The sequence below is a fragment of the Sciurus vulgaris genome (genome assembly GCF_902686455.1).
Source record: "Sciurus vulgaris genome assembly, chromosome: 4".
Taxonomy (NCBI): domain Eukaryota; kingdom Metazoa; phylum Chordata; class Mammalia; order Rodentia; family Sciuridae; genus Sciurus; species Sciurus vulgaris.
In genome coordinates, this window is record NC_136464.1 from 184961005 (window position 1) to 184983614 (window position 22610).

Below are 22610 nucleotides of genomic sequence, written 5' to 3' on the forward strand. Positions count from 1 at the left end.
AGTAAGCAAGGACAGGACCTCAAGTAACCCTGGGAGCAGGGCCAAGAGGCAGGCCTTCACACTTTGCTAGGTGCCAAGGGTGGCCCCACATCTGGCTGTAAGCTTTTAAGCCACCAGTGTGAAAAGCAAAACCTGCTTAGCCTGAAATTCCCACTGGCCTTAGACAAAGTCCACCTTGTGACCAGAGGTAGAAGAGCTGCCTGGCTGGGGGACTGGTCAGAGCTCCTTCAGAGAGGGCTCTGTGGGCACCAGGAGAGGTACTCAGCCCAGGGGCCACCAGGGGCTTCCTAGGGCTGGTGCTGTTGAGACTCCCAAATAGGGCACCCCCTCCCAATGCCACTCATGAAGAGGCAGTGCCCTGGTGCCCCGCCTGGCCCAGAGGCACGCGGGAACCTAGAGCGGAACTCTTTGGAAAAGCCAGGGTACCTGTGAGACACTAAATAAAAATGCAGAACCTTGGCTCGATCCCCGCAGATGGCAGGGCACTCGGGTGGCTCCGGGCATGTCCCTGGGGGGCTTCCGGGGTGACCCAGCTGGCGGAAGCCTCTCGCAGCCGCAGGCCGTGGTCTCACGCGCTCCTCCTGCAGGGCTGGCGGGCTCCTGCCTCGCACGCTTCAGCACCATGCCCTTCCTGTACTGCAACCCGGGTGACGTCTGCTACTACGCCAGCCGCAATGACAAGTCCTACTGGCTCTCCACCACCGCCCCGCTGCCCATGATGCCAGTGGCAGAGGACGAAATCAAGCCCTACATCAGCCGCTGCTCAGTGTGCGAGGCCCCAGCTGTCGCCATCGCCGTCCACAGTCAGGACGTCTCTATACCCCACTGCCCGGCTGGCTGGCGCAGCTTGTGGATCGGCTACTCCTTCCTCATGGTGGGTGCCACTTCCTGCCCTCAGGGCCAGGTGGACATCTGGCAGGGACCCACACCTTTGTAAGAATGGTCCCCCAGGGTGTCTGTGCATGTGTGCACTGCAGGAGGGCAGGGGTGCAGCCTGCCTTGGCCAGCTGAGCCCTGTGTCCCACCAAGACAATTGGGATAAATCTGGGCTGTTACACCAAAAAAAAACTCTTAGAGTTAATGGTTTACCAGAAGGCTCAGGGCAGGCAGGTGTATCACCTAAAGCCCTAAGAAGCTTGTGTAGAACTTTTAGAACCTAAAATACTCAAATGACACTCACGGGCAGGCTGCTGGGGGACATCCACAGTGATGGGGAGACCCTAGAATGGCAGTTTCCAGTCGCCTCTGGGCGCCGTGTGGCTACGCGTGTGCCCCAGCTGCTGCCCTTCTGGTGCCCTTCAAGGGAGCCTACCTGCACCTGGCTGGGAGCCAAAAATGTTGGTGCGACCAAAAGCAGAATTTTAAAATGCCAAAACAAACAAACAAACAAAACCACTCAACTCCCCCAGTCTCCCAGCTGGCAGACTCAGAGTCCTTAATGACCTGATTGGAAAAATTTTAATTACCCAAGAAATGCCTGTTAGGAAATTAAGCAAGTATAGGTTTTTTATTGTTGTTCTTAAAAAAAAAAAATCATTGAAACCACTCCTCCTTTGGGTCAGCATGTGGAGAGGGGTGGCAGTGCCCACTTTGATGCTTATTTTCAACTTGTCAACCACAGATGTGGATCCAAAAATTAAGCTTATTTTTCTTTTTATAAAAAAAGTGACATTTTTTTCTCTTCTGCCAGGCATTTTTCTTTGGGTAATTGGGAAGATTTTTTGTTTTACCAAAACATAGTCACCATAATCTGCTGATTGCGCCTGCGCGTGTTGCTGTGGTTTCTCCTAAAGGCCTGGCCGTGGCTCACCCCGGCCTGCACCTACAGCCCGTGCTGGACCCTGCACACTCAGCCACCCCACTGCTGAGGGGGTGCGCAGGCGAGCTGCACCTGGGTCTGTAGTTCAGTAGAAACAAAAGCAGCGTAGAACCTGACCTGGCGTTTCCGGGTGCGGGCTCCTAACCTACTGTCTCCCGCCCTCTGCACAGCACACTGCGGCTGGGGACGAAGGTGGTGGCCAGTCTCTGGTGTCACCGGGCAGCTGTCTGGAGGACTTCCGCGCCACACCATTCATCGAGTGCAACGGCGGCCGTGGGACCTGCCACTACTATGCCAACAAGTACAGCTTCTGGCTGACCACCATCCCCGAGCAGAGCTTCCAGGGCGCGCCCTCCGCAGACACGCTCAAGGCCGGCCTCATCCGCACGCACATCAGCCGCTGCCAGGTGTGCATGAAGAACCTGTGAGGCCACAGCGCCCGGCCGCAGGGCCACTCTGGTGCTCGTTCTTAACTATTACCTCAGACGCTGACCCCAAAGCTGAATTTATCATCCTCCTCTAAAAACAATAAAAAGGCTACCAAAGGAATTCAGCACCAGCACTTCCACTAGACCGCCTGCGCTGTCAGCCAGTGGGCGCTGGTGGCTCCAGACTGCAGACCGCTGCCCCGCTCTGCCCGCAGGACAGCCATGCCCACAGGTGTGGCTCACCGCTTAACGTGCCCCTACCTGCCACTCCCCCTGCCGAGACAGCTCCCTGGTCCCCTCTGCAAGGCGGTGCCCAAAGGCCACAGTGCAGTGGCCACAGCCCAGGACCGCCACCTGTTCCTGCCCGGGGCTCCCACCAAGGGCCTGGTGCTATTTCCTAGGTCACTGGGGTGGCAGCCCTGTGTTCTCCCAGACATGCCGGCAAGACCTGCACCCCCTAAGGAGGCCACCCTTTGAGGGCCCTCAAAGCCACACACATCCTTCCTGCACGTCCCTATGGGCCACTAGGTTCGGCCATACTCATGGAAGCAAAGACCTTTCTGGTATCACACCTGCTGGAAGGCAAATGTGGCGGTGTCGTGTCTCTGGCCACGGTCCTGTGGAACCCACCCTCCCCGTTCTCCCTGGTGAGCTGTCCTCTACTTCCTGTCCATGTAACAATCACAAAATAAACGTTGGTCTTGAACATTTCTAAACCCCAGGTTGATGACTGCCTTGATTTTCTCCTGTTCTCACAAAACTTGCTCCAGGGGGCGTACTGCCTCAGGGACCGCCCAGCCACATGCTGCCAGCTTTTGCATTTCAGTAGACCTCAGCCGCTCTCGCTCGTTCCTCAGGGAGCTGTGTTCATGATTCACCCAGGTGGACGGAAGCAGCCACACTGCCCGTGACTGGTAGATGGCCACGTCTCAAAGGCAGCTCCCATCGGTCCCAAAGGGACTCCCCCAGTCCAGCCTCAGATCGCAAAAGACAGTCTGGAAGAACAGAGCTCTGGTCTTGACTCCTACAGAAATCAACTCGCAGAATTTAACCTTTCAAAATTCAATCTCAAACTTTCTCTAAAATTCCACATAATAAAATCAGCATTCTGCCTTCCGGTGCTATTTGAAAGAGATGGGCAGTCTCACCTGCCTCCAGGAGCCATCCGAGACAAGGACTTAGCATAGGAGGGTGGTGGGGGCCTCTGGGCAGAGTGAAAGCAGGCAGGAGAAGAGGGCAGCTAAGGAGCGTGTCCCTGAGGTGGGCAGCTCAGGGCTCGGCTCCACTGGGGACCTACCAGAGAAGGCTGCACGAGGGGCCTTGAGCTGTCCAGCCACCAGCTCCCGTCCTGCTGCCCATGCCTCCTGAGGCAGGCACCCCTCACACTTCCAGGTGTGCCACTCGGCATTCCGGGCAAGGAAGCATCGCACCAGCTACTGTCAGGGAAGGGGGCACCAGATACCATCAGCCTCTGCCTGCTGCCATGGCAACAGCTGTAGCAAAAGGTGGGCGAGAGGCCACGAGAGCAGGGCTTGAGGTGTCCAGCAGCCCTGAGACGCATGGGAGGCAGCTCTTTGCTCTGGACTCCAACTCCCACCTGGAGGTGATCGGGGGCGTGATGTCCTGACGTCTCCCGCTAGCTCCGTTCAGGTTTTGATGCCTATGTGTGGTTTGCACAATCAAATGCCCCGTGTAGAACTAGGAAGGAGGCCTTAACTTAGCCCTAAAGTAAGAGGGCTACAATCAAGGCCTCAGCACATAATTAGATCAAAAATGTAGACCATAGGCAAACCAGATACAATCCATACCCCTGGTTTGTGCTGGGGGCCACTGGACAGGGGTCCAGTGTGATGAGTGGCACTGTCCTTTAGAATCAAACCACCAGGGCCTTCATGGGCCCTCAAGGAAGGGCCTTGCTGGCTAGTTTCTTAGTGTCAAGAACAGCCACCACCCTGGAAGCTAAGTTTGCCTGGATGACCCACTGATACCCCACACTTTCCAGTGAGTGCCCTATAGAGTCACTTCTGCCTCCCAACTGCTTCATGAAGGAATGGGCAGCAGGGGCACTTCCACACGTGGATGCTAAGCCGAAACAGCTGAGCCAGTGGTCGGTGGTAGGGAAGCTGTGTTCCAGCCTGCTGGAACTTAGAGCTAAGCCAGTGGAGGAAACCGTCCGTGAGGTAACAGATCAGAGAGATCAGTAAAAACTCAGATCTAACCTAATGTAGATATGGACACTATGTAAAGAAACACAAGTATGTAGACAGAGCAAAAAGTTAGGTGTGTCTATACTGTCGGCTCGCACAAGAGCAACTGCTGCAGCCACAGGGACGCCTGTGAAGTCCAGATCCCATCCCTAGTGCCCTGTCCTGGGCCTCCTTTGTCTGCACCCCACAGCACAGAGGGCAGAGTGCAGAGGGGAGCCGGCCTTGTAGCCAGCCTCACACGTGTCTCTCTGGCCACCTGCAAACACTGGCCTCAAGCCCTTCCTGCATGTGGGCCTTACGTTCTCATCCTCGACAAGGAGCCCCAGGGAGGACCAGTGGGCTCCAGTGAACACAGAGGGAGTGGAGAAGGAAGGACAGAAGGCATGAGTCACGTGAAACCACCTGTCAGTAAAGGTCCGTGGACAGCCCTCTTGAAGGAGGCCATCTGGGCCCAGGGCTTCCAGGATAGGCACCAACAGAGCCCGAGTCCAGGTGGCACACCTGAGAGCAGGGCCAGCTCTGGCAGCACAGGCTGGAAAGACCCAGCTGGGGCAACACCCAGAACAGGGTGCCAGGAAGTCAGGACACCAGCATCATTAATCCTTCCTGATGGGCAGCAGCGGGGGGCCGAGGAGAAAGCTGCTGCTCCCGCGGATTCGATGGGTCCCTCGGGCCCAGCACATTCAGCACCAACTAGAAGTTGCAACGCAAGAGGCTGCAGGGCCAACTGCTCGGAGGAACTGGCATAACGGGAGGTCGCGGTGACTACGTCGAGGGGGTCAGACACCAGGCAAGATGCATATGTGGACCTGGTGTGCCGTCGGCGTGCACCAGCCATCAGGCACGCGGCCGGTCAAGGAAACGAGGGACTGGGCTCAGAGCAGATGGAAAACCAAACCTTGACATTCAGGAAAAAAGGAGCATGGGAATTCACCCACCTCCCCTCCTCAAGCATGAGCCGTGCACACAATGTCACAGGACACCTCTCCTCCCTCCATAGCTTCAAAGAAAGATCCCAGGGTCTCCCTGGGTGGCATGTGTCCTAGAGAAGTCACTAGCATAATGCGCATGTTGGGAAATAACACAGCCTCTGCCCCTGCAATGGCAAATTCCCACAAAACAATGAAAAGCAATCAAACTGACTCATGTTCAGTTTCCAATGGGCTGTTGCAAAATAAGTCCGGACCCCAGGATCCATTGCACAGACAAGGCTCCGCGGCAGGCCTCGGACACGCAGGGCTGCAGGGCATTGCCTCACGACACCAGTCTTCACCACACACCCGGAAGACACTCGCTTTGCAGGAGCAGATGAACCAGGCCTGCAGCAGCCCAGCAGCCAGACCACAGGCCTTCAACAAAGTCAGCAAACGGCCAGGTGCGCTGGCTCACCCTTGTCATCCTAGTGGCTCTGGAGGCTGAGGCAGGAGGATGGCAAGTTCAAAGTCAGCAACAGCAAGGCCCTAAGCAACTCAGTGAGACCCTACCTCTAAATAAAATACAAAATAGGGCTGGGATGTGCTCAGTGGCCAAGAGCTCCTGAGTTCAATCCCCAGTACAACCCCCCCCCAAAAAAATTAGCAAATTCCCCCCATAGAAAACAAGACCACTGCCATGTACCTTGCAGTCCCCAGTGGCCTCTGCCCCACTTTGCCTCACTCTTAATTAAATTCCTAAGAAGACAGAAATTGCCCTCTATGACTCCTCTGTCAGAAGCTTCTAGATCAAGAGCATCCAACACCACCCACAGCAGAACTGCAAATGTGGTTCTGTGGCAGTCGGGAGCAAGGGGCCCAAACAGACCTGAGCAGGACCAGAGCCAAGAGCCTGGCTACCACCACTGGAATGCAGGGCATGGAGACAGCTGGGCAGGTGGGCCAGTCTGAATAGACTCGAATCAGTATGAACTTGATGTAGCTTTAAAGAAAAAAAGAAGCCAGCCAGGTCACGCCCATCGCCCCAGGACCTTCCCTAGCAAGCAGCCCCTGAGGTTCACATAAAATCCAAATCAGTAAGTCTCCACACCAAGGTTCTCCCCCAAATCCTCTTTAATAAAATGTGTAGCCCACACTGTTTCCACCAATATAAAACAGACATTCTTGATTTTGTATAAATTAAGTGTGGAGAATCATTATCACAATGTGTCAAGGTGTAAGTACCAAATGGGAGGACCACAAAGGAATCACAGTGAAAGTTCCAGAACAACAGAAAGCATAAAGCTGCACAACATGGCCATGGCGGGTGCAGGGCAGGTCACAGGTGGGGCCAGACCTGAGAATGGGAATCACACTGCAGGCGGAGACCAGGGACACAGGCAGCGCAAGGCAGCATCAGTGTCCTGACCGTCACTTCCGTGGAGCGTTCCTGCCCCCACCTGAGGCTCCTGTGCAGGCAGATCTGCACCAGTAACTAGCAGCACACAGTAACCCGCGTGCTGTGCTCTACAGCCATTCCCTGATTTTCTCTGCCCCAGCCAGCTTCCCACAAGCACAGACCAAGGGTCAGGAAGGCCTTCTGCAGGTCAGGCACAGCACCCAGATCTGGTCCGTTTGGTGGGCTTACAGCTGGTTATATCCACAGTCTGCGACGGCCCCTCAGCCCTCTGCTGTAAGATCATTGGCACCACCATGTCAAACAAGGTTTCAAACAGGAGGTCCACGTTGTACCCCGTTTTGGCGCTGGTCTCGAAGCACATCTGCTCAGCAGCCGGCACATCCTTCTCATCCAGCATCTTGTACTTCAGGATCTTTTTGTAAAGGGCCACTGCATCCTCCAGCTGCACCTGCTTGGGCACCCTGGGGGAGGCACAGCTACCCCCAGCCTTGCTGGGGCTATGCCCCTCCTCCTCCCCACTCTCTGCGGCCCCCTCCCCAGTGAGGTCCACCTTGTTCCCCACGATGGCAAACAGGCAGTCTTTGCTGGCCGTGTCCGTCAGGCCCAGGAACCTGTCCTCCAGCTCTATCAGGCTCTGCGGGTGGTTCACATCGTAGGTGAGGATGACAGCGGCTGCGCCCCGGCAGTACATGGAGCCCAAGCCGTGGAACTGCTCTCGCCCTGGAGGAAGAGAGGGGAAGACATCTCAGCATGTACCCAACTGCCGTGCTGCACGCGAGCTCCTCCACCCCACAGATGTGGCAGGAGCTGGAAGGGGCCAGAAAAAGGAGGTGGCCAACCAGGACCCCAGGAGCAGGTAGAAGACAGCCCAAGAGCCCAGGTGACAGTCAAGGTCCCCGCTGACAGCTGAAGCTGACCCAGGAGCCCAGGCCTCTGGAATTCTAAAGGAAGCTGTTTGAACGATGCTACCTGCATGGTCTCGATTCTTGGTATCATGGTCTGTGCCAGGTTCCCAAGTGGCACCGAGTAAGACTGTTGCTGAGGAAATTCTGTGACCTCTGTCTGCAGCATGAGCGTGTGGAGAACAGCGTGAAGGCCACTCTCCAAGGCGAGAGCAAACCCAGGTCCAAACAGGCATCCCTGGGACAGGTTCACACTCACGTCACACGCAAGGGAGGCCCCAGCAGGTAGGGCCATGCCACCCACAGCTCACTGGGTGTCCCTGGGTCCTTGAGGTGTTCACTTCACCACGGGGACACGGTCTAAGGAAGCCACCATGCAGGATGCTCATGTCCTCCTGTAAACACTGGCAATGAACTGCAGAAGAGGACACAAGGCTCACTTCCCGTTCATGGAAGTAACTGACGCTCCACTCTCGTGATGGCTGCTGCAGACTCCTCCCCACAGTCATGGTCGTCACCTCTAAAATCACAATAGCCGCTGGACCTCACCATCAGGTTAACAGTGAAACACTTAGGAACAGGCTTTTCTTTATCCCCCCTTCCTGAGAGAACTGGAGAGGCAAGTTGGACCAGGAGCCCAGCAGGGTTTGGCAGGAGCTGGAGTTGTGCGCCCTTAGGCAGGTCTGGAAGCCAAAATGCGGGGTCCCTCAGGGTCCCGGGCTGCCTCCCTCTTTAGGAAGAGCCAGCCTGGACAGATCTGTGTAGTTTGGGGCAAGCACCCACAGAGCAACGTTCCTCCCGAGCTCACCTCCCAGATCAGTTTGAGACAGGCGACTTATCACAGGCTTCAGGTCAAGTTATGCCGGACACCACCAGGCAGAAACAGCGGCTATCCGATTTGGGTGTCTGGTCCCCCGTGATGGAAGACAACAACCAAGACCTATAGAAAGTGACAACTGTGGACGTTTAAAACAGGACATGCCAGGTGCTGTGGCACGTGCCTCCAAGCCCAGCTGAGGCAAGAAGGTCACAAGTTTGAGGCCAGCCTCAGCAACTTAGTGAGGCACTCAAACTCAGCAAGCCCCGTCTCAAAATGAAAAATACAAGCCGGGGATGTGGCTCAGTGGTGGAGTGCCCCTGGGTTCAATCCCCAGTAAGTAGTAAACAAAAAGAAGGGAAAGAGATGCTTCCCCGCGGCTACGTAAGCCAGGACTTCTTTCAGATACACTAACCCAGGATCATGAGGTTTCCAAAAGCAAAAAATGTCATCAGCTCCTACCGCCAGATTTCACAAGAGAGCAACTAAGGAATAGAGAGCAGGGACATTCCACGGACCCTGGAAGAATTTTTTTCAAGTCTCTGTTACATAGTTCATCTGGGACAAATAGTTCATTTAGGCATAGTTTAATGCCTGTGCCTAAAATAGTTTTCCATTCGCCTTTAAAAAAAAAAATGAAATAACTATACAAAAAAAAAAAAAAATTCAGAGCAACTATAGAAAGAACAGAATAACCCCAAATGCCAGCCAGCACAGGGCATATATAGGGGCTGCTACTCAACTCACGTAATCTGTTAATCACTCCTCCCATCAGTAGATAGCCTAAATGCAGTTACCAAGCTAAAGAATTTACAAGCCAGTTTTCATGCCTGAAATTCTTAAATACTGCTTTAGATGTAATCTACAGCTTTTAGGATTGCTAAGGGAATAAATACTTGGGCTGCTTTCAGGTGTCTTGAGCTAGCTGGTTCTGGCAACATGGGGCAAATCTATAACAGAACAGGCTAGTCTGCAGAATCACTGTGCTGAAGTTACTGCTGAGTGGATGTCAGTGGGAACCCTGGTTGGCATTTCAAGCATGAGAAGCAATGAAGATAAACTGGTAAGTCACCAAGACTTGACCTGACACACTTAGCTTTGCCAAATTTGCAGTGCATTTGAAGCCAAGCCTCCTAATAAGTTTTCCAGCGCTCTGTGGAGACAGGCTGAGCTAAAAAGTCAGGCACCAGCTGCTCACCAGCTAAGAACAGCCCCTCACCTCTCCCGACACCAACTTCCTTTCTGCAAGGATGAGCTTGAACTGGCAGTTGGCGAGTCCCTCCCTATGTAACAGATCCTCTCTCTCTTGCCCTCCTTTCCAGACCTGGATCCCTTAAACACCCATTCTGAGGCCAAAGCTCTAGGAATCCCAGTCGTTTCTTTCACCTGGACTTCCCTGGGGAACTGTCTCATGGGCCAACTCTGAAGAATCTCAAGTTGGTTCAAGCTCAGCCAAACAGTGAGCTAAGGAGCCAGGTCAGTGGAGCGAGGCTGGCAAGGGTGGCACAGCCACTGGCCCAGGGCCCTACTGGAAGTGCAGCCTGTGATTGCCCCAAGTCCCAGGATCAGTACTCCACCTGTTCAGGAAGCACTTCCAGAATGATCTGTTCAGCCTTATGCCACCAGTGCAGCCCTGTACATTGACCGTCCCGGGGGAAGGACCACCAGGATCTGCAACAGTGCTCCAGTTTCTGACCAAGCAGCTGCTGGAGAGACTATGTACCGACCTGCAGCAAGACTGACCTGGAAGCTCACCAGGGCCCGGAGCAGCTGCAAAGGGGCCAGCAGGCAGGCCCACTGGCCGACCCAGCCTGGAAGCTCACCAGGGCCCGGAGCAGCTGCGAAGGGGCCAGCAGGCAGGCCCACTGGCCGACCCAGCCTGGAAGCTCACCAGGGCCCGGAGCAGCTGCGAAGGGGCCAGCAGGCAGGCCCACTGGCCGACCCAGCCTGGAAGCTCACCAGGGCCCGGAGCAGCTGCGAAGGGGCCAGCAGGCAGGCCCACTGGCCGACCCAGCCCAAGGTCTGGTTTTCAGATCACAGGTCTTAAAATGCAGTTGTGCCCAGCACCCAAAACGCAGTTGTGTGAACTCCATCCGACGTGCGTGGAAGTCTGTCCAGGCACGAGGAGGAGCTGGGAACCGAGCACCACTTCGTCATCCTGACGGGAAGGAACTGTTCATCTCTGCGATCACTTCCCTCCATCAGGTACAGGAAATGCCAGGTCAGTGACAGAGCAACCTGGTCAGCAGCGGGCCCTCCAGGTTTATTAGACTCACGGTTTCCTAGCAGCCACAGGGGTGGGCGTCCTCTTCCCTCATTCACAGAAGCAGAGACCAAGGCACAGGATAGAGCGGGCAGTTGGTCATACACACATAGGAGGGATGGAGCCCAGGCAGGAACACTGGCTCCACGCAACCCAGGAGCCGGGTCCAACTACCCTCGAAACAGGAGGGAGGTTCTTGGAGTGGCTCGTTCTGACAGGAGGAAAACCTCTGCCTGGTGGGCTTTCTTCCAGGAACACGGGCAGTAGTAGTGAGCGGCCATAACGCTGGAAGTTCTAAAATGCAGGCAAAGAGCCACCCTGGAGGTGGCGCAGGCAGGAGTCCTAAAGAGCTGGATTCCAGAGAAGGCTAGAGTCAAGCCCCCCAGCACGAGCCTGGGAAGTCACTGTGTCATCAGGAGCCTCCGTTCCCCACAGCACCTGCCAAGTGGCTGGGAAACAGAATTGAGTCACACAGCAGACTGCTTCAACTGTGCCTGAGTTGGACTCCTCCCCAACCAGACAGACTCCCCTGTCCGTGGTCTCATCAGTACCTTTAAAATGGTCTCCATGGACGCAACACCCCCAGGAATATTTGCTAAGAAGAGATGATTAAACCTTTTAGTGCAAGAGGAAGAAAGGGGCCACCTATCCCCCCAGGTTCAGGAAACAGCTGGGCTTCCTGGGCCCTTGCTGGGCACAGCCACTGCTCTCCAACAGGTAGAGAGTGAGCAGCCAGTCGGGTGATGGTTCTCGGTGCCACTCACAGGCTGTTCCATGGGACTCCTTGCTCTAGAGCATCTCTAGATGAACAGTCCATCGGTCACCACTGACGCCTGTGACAGTTCACGGCACACATCAACTCAGCCTGGCGGTGGGCCAGTGGTTTGTCCAATGGTGTGTGGATGCTGCTGGGATGCATTTTGTAGAGGGACCACACGCTGCGTCTGACTAAAGCCCAGACCTCCACAACACGGTGGCCACATCCAATCTGGGTGTAAGGCCTGGGTGCAAGGCTGAGGTCCCAGGAGGAGGAACTCAGCCCCGACAGAACACGAGTCCTGTCTGTGCCGATCAACGCACCACTGGTCTGTCTCTCTGGCAAAGCCTGCCTGCCTAACACTCTTAGAGTGACCTGTTCATTTCTTAGGACAGGTACCCTGCTGTCCTACCCAGCCCAAGGCTGCCCACTGAGGCCCCATTCCCCCCACAAAGAGGCACAGCATGCTTTCAAGGACAGCCTGGGGCCCACAGGTCCTTTTACAGGACAAGGACATAGATGGTCCAGTGTATCACCCTGGTCATGTGTCCAGGGAGAGGAGGAACAGCAAGAAAAGGGGCTTTTTAGAAAACTGAAAGTACCACTTTGACTTTGTTGAGGGTGCCTTTCAGTCTCCGCTGTCCAGGCTGGTTCTTTCCAAATGCAAATACAATGAAGGAAATCCCCTGCCACCAGCTTCCTGGCTTGCTGCAGGCTTCAGGTTAAGGTGAACTGCAGACTGGACATTCCTTCCAGGCTCAAGGCCACCCTGACGGGTTTCCAGTGCCAGGAAAGGTGTGGCTCTTGGGAGTGCAGGGGGCATCTCTCATGGGGGTGGAGAAGGCAGCAAGGAGTTTAAATTCCAAATTCTTCCTGGTTTTGAAGTGATCGCCTCTTTCTCTTTTATTCTTAATGTTTTTCCCATAAGAGGAAATTCCCATCGCCTTCTACCTTTCTGCACAGCTGCACAATAATCCCAAAAGATGTGTCCATGCCTCATCCCCGAACCTGGGAATGGGGTCTCATTTGGAAAAGCTGTCTTTAGAGATACAATTCAAGTTAGAATCCAAAGGAGAGCTTTCTGAACTGCCCTGTGGGCTCTACATCCAATAACCAGAGTCCTTAGAAGAGATGTACACAAGAGACACACCTGGAGGCAGAGACAGGGCCCTCCGAAGCTAGGAGAGAGGCCTGGGACACACTCTCTCGCCCTAGAGCCTTCAGCTGACACCTGGCTCAGACTGTGCAAGGGACAGACCCTGGTAGTATTTCACCACAGCAGCTGCAGGAATCTAACACCTTCTAAGCCTTCCGCAGCCTGAGCCTCGCCTCCAAGGTCAGCAGCCACCACTCAGGTGGTGGATTCCCAGGACCTCTGAAACACAGGTCCCCCCTCACAGGCAGGCAGGTAACCTGAATCCCTGGGGGCACTGCTGGACAACAAGCTCCCCAGGCATCAGGCACATGGTCAGGTGAGAACCACCTCCATCCCAGCCCTGCTTCAGTAGTTACCCACCTGACGGTTCCTAGGGCACATCCAGCCAAGCACCATCAGGCCATCAAAACCAGCCTCTTCCCCAACCCTGTCTGCACTCAGAATTGGCTCAGAGGCCCCCGAGCATCCTTCGCCTCCTCCCTCACCCCTGATAGCCTTCCCAGGTTAATCTGTCTCACCCTTGGCATTCGACCCTGAGTCACCCCCAAGACCAGGGCGACAGTCAGGTGGTAACATACATCCTCATGGCCAATCAGTCCCAGGACCTGCAGATCAATCATACTCAGACATCTACATTTCACCTTACGTCACCACCATGACCCTGCCCTGAGGCCAATGGCAACATACCTGGCCGGCGTCTGAAACCCACCATTGCCCCCTCTCCAGACTAGCCTTCCATGCCCCAGAACAACCCTCTACAGCCACCCCTCCATGTGGCCATGATCTCACCAAAATGCTCAGCTCTTTCCAGGTCCCCTTAACCCCCAGGACCCAGCCCACATCACCACTTCTCTGACAACATCCACCCTGGCTCACTCTTCCTGCCTGTGGCCACTCAGGAATTCGCTCACCCATAGAAAGCGAGCAGGCCCGCGGCTGCACAAAGCACACCCCGTGCTATTGTTCATTGTCACTGTTAAAGACGGACCTAATCCCCAGGCACAGTGGCACACACCTGCCATCCCAGTGACTTGGAGGCTGAGGCAGGAGGATCTCAAGTTCCAGGTCAGCCTGGGAAACTTAGTGAGCCCCTGCTTCAAAAATAAAATAAGCAAGAGCTGGGCTGTGGGTGTAGCTCAGTGGTAGAGCACCCCTGGGTTCAACTCCCAGTATTTACAAAAAGAAAAAAGAAAAAAAAAAAAAAACCCCTCCAAGCTCTTTGAAAAGCACACGACAGTGTGACAATGTGACAATGCGCATGAAATGGTGCCTCCCTGTCATCGCCAGCTGACCAGGACGTCCAAAAAACATGAAATAGGCCCACCTGTGATTCAAAGTTCTCTGATAGCCACATTTTAAAGTCTGAGAGGACATAGATTTCAATACATTTTATTCAACAAAGTCAAAATATCGTCACTTCACTATCCAGTCCACATAGAACTACAGAGACAAGGGCTGGGGTGTGGCAGAGGGGCAGAGCACTTGCCTAGCATGAGCAACACCCTGGGTTCCAACCCCAGCACCACAAGATAAATAAGTAAATAAAGGTACCAAGCTGGCCTTTTGGTACTAACACTTCTAAGTCAGGTGTACTTCTCATGCTAGGGCCCAACCCCAACGGACGTGGCCACATCTCCAGTGTTCCAGCCTCATGTGCTCAGTGGCTATGTGTAGGCAGGGTCCCTGTGACCAAGTCTTCTGAGGCAAGAGCCACAGGCAGCATGTCCACCCCGAGCATCAAGCACAATCCTCAGGACACGTGGACACTCGAGAACTACTCGTGATGGGCGTGAAGAAGACGCGAAGTTGCAGAGGCAAACAGCTAACACAGGTGGGGTCGGAGCTCACGGGCTTCAGTTCCTCTGGCCCTCGCCATCCAGGAAGCCTCCATCTTCCCAGTCTCACCTACAGGCCGAGGCCCAGAGTCCAGTCTCCTGAACTTGATTTCCCACCTTCCCGCCTGCCCAGGGCCTCATCGCCCAGTCCTGCCACAAACCATCTAGGGCAGCCGGTTACCTTTGGTGGGTGGCCACAGAAGGCAGTCCTGCACCCAGTGTGGACCTTCCAGCATTGCTGTGCCTCGCCCTTGGCCCCAGGCAGGGAAGCGGCACCCAGGACGCAGAGGCTGCCAAGTCTTCCCACACAGGCCTGGCTTCCACTTCTCTCCTTAAAGATGAGCCAGCTCACCAGGAAGCATCAGCTCATGTCTCAAAAATGAGATGTTTACCTCGTGCCCACTGTTACAGGGTGGGCTGAATCCCTCAGAGGGCTCCATTCGAGTCCTAATCCCCATGCCTGTGAATGTGACCTTAGTTGGAAACAGGGTCCTTAATTGAATGTGAGGGTGTCCTTATGAGAAGCGCAGATGACATGGACGGACATGCAGGAGGATGGGGTGGGTGCAGGAGGAGCTGCCTGAAACAGGTGGATTAAAGTGGTAGACCCACTAGCCCAGGACTGTGGCATCTTCCAGAAGCGGGAGAAGGAGGTCTCCCGGACCTTCAGAGGAGTGAGGCCTGCCTGCCAGCACTGGGGCCTCAGGCTCCCAGCCTTCAGACTGCAAGAGGCTGTGCCCTGGTGAGCCACCTATTCTGCTCGGCTTTGTTACCTAGGCAACGCACGCTCCCCGGCACAGCCGAAGCCACAGACCCACGGCCCCCACCTCCCCATTAGGGACCAAACCCAGCAGCTAAAGAGGAATCAAGACTTCCCTTGCCCTCTGTCCCCGTGATGTGCAGGGGTCAGACAGGCACGGGAGAGTTCTGCTTCCTCCCCAGCCACACCCCTTCTCCCCTCTGAAAGCAGGAGGAACAGCCGGTCGGTCGTGAACTTCGGCAAACCACAGTAAAGGAGAAGTCGATAAGGATGGTTCAGATGACACTGAACTTGCATAACCAAACCCACGTGCCCTCTCCCGAGCCAAAGCTGGCAAAGCCGCCTGCTTCCTGAGCGCAAGTCACCGATCAGGAAGTCTCCCCAGGGCAGGGATGGCTAACACTGCCTCAATTCACAGTTTGTAACTCAACCCGAGCAGGGAGTGACCTTCGCTCTCTAATCTGATTTACACAGTAAGGAACAAATCACCCCAGCCCAGCTTTTGTCCTCCTTGAGAAATACTGAAGGAAGAGGTGGTAACCAGAGAAAGAGGCATTCGAGAAAGACCAGCACGTTATCCAGCAGAGGAGCGGACCGGCTGCCTCTGCAGAGGGAAAGCCACCAGACAGGAAGAGCCACTGGCCTGTGGACAAAGAGCTCAGGTGGCCGACGGTCACTCAGATGTAAAGAGCCACGTCTTCACCAAGCTCGAGGGACAGTGCCAGGTTCTGTTCTGGACGTGTGATGTTCCGGTTCTGGAAGGCCGTGCAGGGAGCAGTAGAAACCTTGAGACAGTGAACACCCTCGCGGCCCTCACTCCGTCCAGCTACTGCTCCACGTTCACGTGGGGCTGGGCGCGTCCCAGCACCCCCTGCCCTGGTGAGAAGCTGACACAGACATGCAAGGCCACGGTCACACAGGCCACAGTCACACAGTGCACAGTGATAAGAGCCACAGTCACATGGGCAGCGAAGGGCAAAGGCAGGTCAGCCACCAGAGTCCAGGGTCCCTGCTCTTTGCCACCCCTTGTGCTGTCGGCCTCAGGTCTGTGATGAGCTAGGGAAGAGGGGGCTAGATAAAGGAAGCCAGGACCTCAGACTCTAAAGAAAGGCAGTGGACCCAGCAGATCTGGGGGGCTGAGAAGCACAGCCAGTGCCTGCGTGCAGCCTCGCTGACCACGGCTCCCCAGCACCAGCCTCCTCCCCGGGCAGAGGACAGGGCCCTGCTGACTGCCCACTGTTCCCAGAGACCATCACTGTGTGTGCAGATGCCAGCGCCCCACCACTCCTCGTGGCCTTCTCAGTCTTGGGGCAGGAACTGCCCTGCTCATAGGTGAAGATCCCGGGCCCTTTCCACCGTCCCTGGCTTGGGAGCAGCCCCAGGACAGCCACCTGTCACCATGTAGGAAACGCTCGATGGACCCCCACCTAGCTGTGCCAGGACTACATGCCAGTGTAGACAGCTGGGCCTCAACAGCTAGGAGGGGAAGGAGAAACCCACCTGAGACAGTGAGGCTCCTTTCTGCCGGAAGAAAGAACGAAACCTGCAAGACCAATCAATCCATCGCACTGAGAGAAGAAGCGACTAGCGGAACATTTTCAAATAAGCTCATAGTGCAAACCCAGTAAGCTCATGATTGCCCACACTGACTGTTCCTTGGATTCTGTTCTGAGCAGTCTGTGGCCACTCATGGGCATGAGACGTGGCTGTCTTTGATGACGAAGGACACTAGCTGTTCTCTCCTGGAGGAAGCCCAAGTGTTCCCGCTGGAAACGAAATGAGAATCAGCACGGCCGGGCTCAGCTGATGACTCCCTAGAGACTGTGCTACCTGGATCAGTGGGCAGATACATGACTACAGTCATCCCAGCCCAACCTGTTCAACCAGAGTTTTCCTTTTCAAAAGAGAATATAGACCCCAAAATATTGCCAAGTAACAAAAAATGCACTATACAGAAGAGAGGCAGGGTGTTCCAGGAAAACCAGCTCATGTTTACATCCAAACACAGTGAGATACACCAGTGTATTTTCACCCAAACCAGCATGCGTCATTTCTGTCGTTTCTGTCTGAAAATTTGAGGGATAAAAACTAAACATGTGTCACATCCACCCAACTCGTGTTATCACCCTAATGACCAATTGCACGCTTATCCCAGAACTGACTCAATGATGGGGCTTCTGAGAAAAGTGGCAAGGTTGGTTACATAATAAAAACGAGCTCAGTTTTCAAATCACTGTGAATTTTTCAGGCATGAATTTACTAAAAAAAAATTCCATAATAAATAACTCAAAGAGAAGTTCTTTAAAAGCCTAATATCAAGAAAAGAAAGGCAAATCCAAAAATACACTTACATAACATACTTAGCTTTAAAAACAAAAACTCCCACATACCAGCATATTAATGAGCCAGTCTCCTCACCTTCAGTAGATACTGTGCTGTTTTGTGATAATTCATTTTAGAATGAGCTTATCAAGTAAATACTTAGTCATTTGCTAAAGCCTCTTTTTATTAAAGCAGGAAACTCAACCATTTCTGTTTTAAAGCAAGTCTTAACTCATTCCAAAGCCAAGACTGAACTGCAAATACCCCATTAAAAAACACTTTAAATCTAAAAAGGGTTTTCTTGAAATACTGTCATTCAGAACAGCCTCTTACCTGGAACACTGCATGGAGCACCCTAGTGTGCAACGCCTTTGCTGTACAGAGAGCAAGGCCTTCGTCCCTCTCCACTGTGCAAATGCTCTGAGAGACACATGACAGGGAACAAACACTTCCTGTTGGTTCTGCCCCCAGGTAAGTGTGTCAAACCCTTTCTTAATGATTCTAAGGAAACAGGACTTTGCAGATATTTATGCTGTCTGGTCATCTCTTGCGTCCACTCTGGGTGTGTTCTAATAAAGCACCCCTTTAAGGACCGTGCCCAAGGACAACATCATGGGACTAGAAATGGCTGCTGAGGATGCTGGGAGCCACCTGGACACTCTCCAATCACCTGCAATCGAGTCTTCTCTAAGAACTTAGTTTATCAAATTGAAATGTAACAGCACTATGATGAAAAGTAAAATTTTAAAACGATTACCTAAAATTGTCAAAAACATTGGCATAGAAAGTAGAACAGCAGGTGCCGGGGCAGAGAAGGAGGATGAGTGTTTAATGGGGATGGGTTTCAGCTCGGGAAGATGAAAAGTTCTTCACAGGTCATCACATGAATATATTAAGGCCACTGAACTGTGTACTTAGAATGGCCAAAATTGTAAATTTTGTTAAATATATATATTAAACCACAATTCAAAAACTACATAATGTGTGCAGCCAGCACCCATGAAGAATTCCCAGAAGCTCAAACGGCCTGACCCCACTCTGGATAATCGGCTTATTTCCACAGGGCTGCAGCAAGCCTGGCGCAGCCCCCTGCCCACCTGCCGTGTGCACTGCCCAACGATCTGGTTAAAACGCCAGCTCTGATTTGGCTCCCACTGCCGCCACCCACAGACCTCACTTAGAGCAGTAGACTTCAAAGCACAAAGCAGTCTGGGGTACTGCTCAGCGACAGTGAGGAGCGGCAGTATTAACAGGACTAACTGATGAAACCAACAGGTGATCCTCTGGCCCTCTCCACAGGTAACAGGTACAGAGCAGCCCCAGGTGCCCTAGCCACAGAAAGCCAGGGGGACAACACCTGCCAGGGGTCAGAGGCTGCACCCTCAATTGCTGGGGCCTAAGGCTTGGTGGTCACTAACCAGAGTTAATCAGGTTTTAAATTAGCTCGGTTTGGAATGTGCTTTTGCAATTGTTACAGAAAATGTGCCCGGTTAAGTAAACAGCGGGTCAACAAGTGTTAATAAATGAGAACAAAATATCCTGGAACGATCCAGAAACTGATCAGCTCAGACACAATATAAATGCAAACCCTGACCTGCTACTTAGCACAACACAGGGATGGGCAAGGCTCACCACTGTCCCCTTTGAGAACCCAAGACCCCCGCCTGGAGTTCCAGGCTGCACAAACTGGGTGGAACTCAAGCTTCCTCCAGGACAACAGCCAGGTTGGAAAGAAGTACTACACCCCTGGAATCTTAGTGCTGGCGTCAGTCCCTGGGCAGAGCCTAGGTCTGCCTCAGTGTCCTCACCTGCCAGCCCAGGTCCCCTTGGAATGGCCCAGAGCTCACTGATAGTTCACTCAAGTGCCAGGTAGGTGCACACACACCTGTTCCATGTCACCCTCCCCCATTAGTGTGCATAGTCACAGATCCTGAAGCAGAGATCCAAAGGGCTCGCTCATCTGCTTAAGAACCGGGCGGGGCTCCTGGCTGGCTATGACGATGGTGGTTACAGACTAAATAGGGAGTGTCCAAACAATAGTCTTAGGAGTTCTAGTCAGAATACAGATCCTCCCCATTTTCTTAAGGTTTATTGGAAAGATAAAAATTGCATGTTTAAAGTGTACAGCACATTTTGCATACACTGTGAAATGATTACCACTACCAAGCTGAACAACAAACATCTCAGTTACAGTGTGTGTAAGCATTTAAGATCCACCTGCTTTGTGAATTTCAAATACACAAGACTGGACTGTGAGCAACAGGCACCAGGGTGTACACTGATCTCCATAACGTTTGTGCCCGGCATGACTGAAACCTGGGAGATCTGATCCCCCCCACCCCCGTGCCCGGAAGCTGCCATCTACGATTCTGTGTGACCAATTTTCTCGGAGCCGTGCGAGGCCTGCAGCGACTGCCTTCCAGCCACTGGCTCATCTAACCTATGTCCTCGGGTGGGACCTCAATGGCAGTGCCAAGGACACCCAGTAGGGAAAGAACGGGCTACATCGGGTTCCCAGTGTGTCTGGGTATAGCCCCTTGACGGGTGGCTTGCAGACATCTTCTCCCGTTCCCTGAGCTGCCTCCTCCTTGCTCTGTGGAGTGTTTCCTTTGTTGGGCAGGCTTTTACTTTGATGTAGTCTCATTGGTCTATTTTTTCTTTTATAATCACATCCAAAGGAAAAAAAAATCATTCTCCAAATCAATACAGAAGCTTTTCCCTTAAGTTTTCTCCTAGTGGGTTCGGTTCAGGGCTTCTGTGTCTGATTCATTTTGAGCTGATGTTTGCATGAGGTCTGAGGAAGGGTCACCTGGCCTCTGCACGTGTCATCCAGATTTCCCAACACCACTGGCTGAAAAGTCTGTCCTCTCCCTACTGTGTGCTCCTGGCACCGTGGTCAAATACCCACTCACCATGAATGCGTGGATTTGTTTCTGGATTCTGTCAGTGCGCCTGGTTTCGGGCAGGTACCATGCCGTTCTGGTTCCTTGAGCCCCACATGATTCTGAGATCGGGCAGTATGAAGTCTCCCACTTCACTCTTCTTGATCTAGATTCTGTCTTTCGGTTTCTATATGAATTTTAAGATTTTAATTTTTGCATGTAAAAATGTCATTGGAACTGAATCTGTAGGTCACTTCAAGAAGTACAGGCATTTTAGCAATGTTGAGTCTTCCAACCCATGGACACGGGACATTGCCCCACCTAGTTGTGTCTTTTTCAATTTCTTTCACCAGTGTTTTAGGTTTATAGATCATCCACCTCCTAGGCTAAATTTACCCCTCGGTGTTTGTTTCTGGTGGTACTATAAACGGGATCTCTGTCTTCCATTTCTTTTTCAGAGAGTTTGTGTTATCATTTGAAAAGCAAATGATTCTTGTATGATGATTTTGTATCCTGACACTTAGCTAAATTTGCTTATTAGGTCTAAATGGTGCTTTGGTGGAGAATTTAGAGTTGCTCTCTGCGTGTAAACTCACGTCATCTAGAAATGGAGGCAACCTTTCCACCTTGGATACCTTTGCTTTTTTAATTGCTCTGGCTAGGAGTATGAGTAGCATGCTGAACAAAACTGACGAGAGTGGCACCTTGTCTTGACGCCGATCTGCCAGGAGCCGCCAGCTTCTCCCCCTGCATGTTGGGTGCCGTGTGTTCGAGTGTTATGCCTGTGGTGTATCTGTCCCTCCTATACCTAGTTTGTGGAGAGGTTTTCTGTTGTCGTTCTGTTTGAGAGAGGGTCTCACTATCTTGTGCAGGCTGGACTTGAACTGTGGGGCTAAAGCACTTCTCCAACCTCAGCCCTCTGAGCAGCCAGGACTTCAGGCACGTGCCACAATGGTGTTGAAAGTTCTTATCATGAAACCATGTTAAATTTTCTCAAATGCTTCTTCTGCACCTACTGGGATGATATCTGGTTCGGTCCCTCATCCTAATGAGGTGATGCATCTCCTAACGGATGTACCTGCTGAGCCCTGCCTGTTCCCCAGCAGAACGACCCACTTGATCGTGACAAAGCGATGCTCTTCTTGAGCTGGGCAGTTTGCTGTATTTGAGGATTTTTGCATCGACGTTCATCAGCAATATCGGTCTGTCATGTTCTTTCCTTGTGGTTTATTTTTCTGGTTTGGGTATTAGGAAAATGCTGGCCTCTTAAAAAGAGTTTGGAAGTATTTCCTCCCCTTCAATACCTGAAGAGTTTGAAGGATTAGTGTTAAATTCTTTGTATTTTAGAATTTACCAGTGAAGCCATCGGGGCCTGGGCTCTTCTCTGTTGGGAAGTTTCTAATTATTAATTCAATCTTTTATCATCAGTATGTTCAGATTTTCTGTGTCTTCGTGATTCAGTCTTGGTAGGTTGTGTTCCTAAGAATTTATACATTTAAGTTAGCCTATCTGTTAGCTTACAAGTGTGGCAGTTTATGTTCTTAGTACTTTTGTGGTATCAGCTGTAATGTCTCCCCTTACACTTATTTGCATTTTCCCCCCTTGGTCTGACTAAAGGTCGGTCAATTTTGTCTGTAACTTCAGGCTTAGCTTGTTCTGCCTTTTCTAGTTCCTCAAGGTATAAAAGGTAAGTTGTTTACTTGCAAGCTCTCATTTTTAATGTGGGTATTTATACCTGTAAACTTCCCTCTCAGAACTTAGAATCCTATAAATGTCAGCATGCTGTTTGCATTTTCATTTGTCTCGAGTTTTTTGGTTTTGTTTTTTCTTTGTGCATTCGGAGGGAGGCGCTTACTGTCTGCACATACGGGCTTTGGTTAGGAGAGCGCCTCACCCGCCATTCTGGGTGGCCTGCCGCTGGATGCCCAACCCCAGAGTCTACAGATCTGCCTGGAGCCTGAATGCACAGAGCCAGCCAGGCAGTCAGATGGGCCCGGGGCCAGTGGGGCAGGTGATATGCGTAACTGGCAAGTGTCTTTCCTGTGGGCTCTGGGGCACCTTTTCTGACTTCTGTGCTCGCTCAAGTGCTGCACCCTCTCAGGTATCCCTTAGCTCCGCAGTAAACGCCACC

The 22610-nt window shown here is 52.8% G+C and overlaps 2 protein-coding genes across 3 annotated transcripts in view; one reads left to right on the plus strand and one right to left on the minus strand.

Annotated features, from left to right (window-relative positions):
- The window catches only part of COL4A2 (collagen type IV alpha 2 chain), a 152412-nt gene extending 149444 nt beyond the window's left edge, over positions 1-2968 (plus strand). Inside the window, exons 47-48 of the mRNA XM_079138043.1 lie at positions 588-874; positions 1990-2968. Of these exons, the coding sequence (XP_078994169.1) occupies positions 588-874; positions 1990-2247 (545 nt within the window). The 3' untranslated portion in view covers positions 2248-2968. The remainder of the gene's footprint in view (positions 1-587; positions 875-1989) is intronic.
- A 3146-nt stretch (positions 2969-6114) lies between these two features.
- Positions 6115-22610, minus strand: part of RAB20 (RAB20, member RAS oncogene family) — a 28133-nt gene continuing 11637 nt past the window's right edge. Inside the window, exons 1-2 of one of the 2 annotated variants that reach the window (XM_079138061.1) lie at positions 7755-8074; positions 6115-7505 (exon numbers count right to left, since the gene is read on the minus strand). In XM_079138061.1, coding sequence (XP_078994187.1) covers positions 6973-7505; positions 7755-7923 — 702 coding nt within the window. In that variant the 5' untranslated portion in view covers positions 7924-8074 and the 3' untranslated portion in view covers positions 6115-6972. Of the gene's footprint in view, positions 7506-7754; positions 8075-22610 lie in introns of those variants that run through there. The other variant, XM_079138060.1, reaches the window with a different exon arrangement.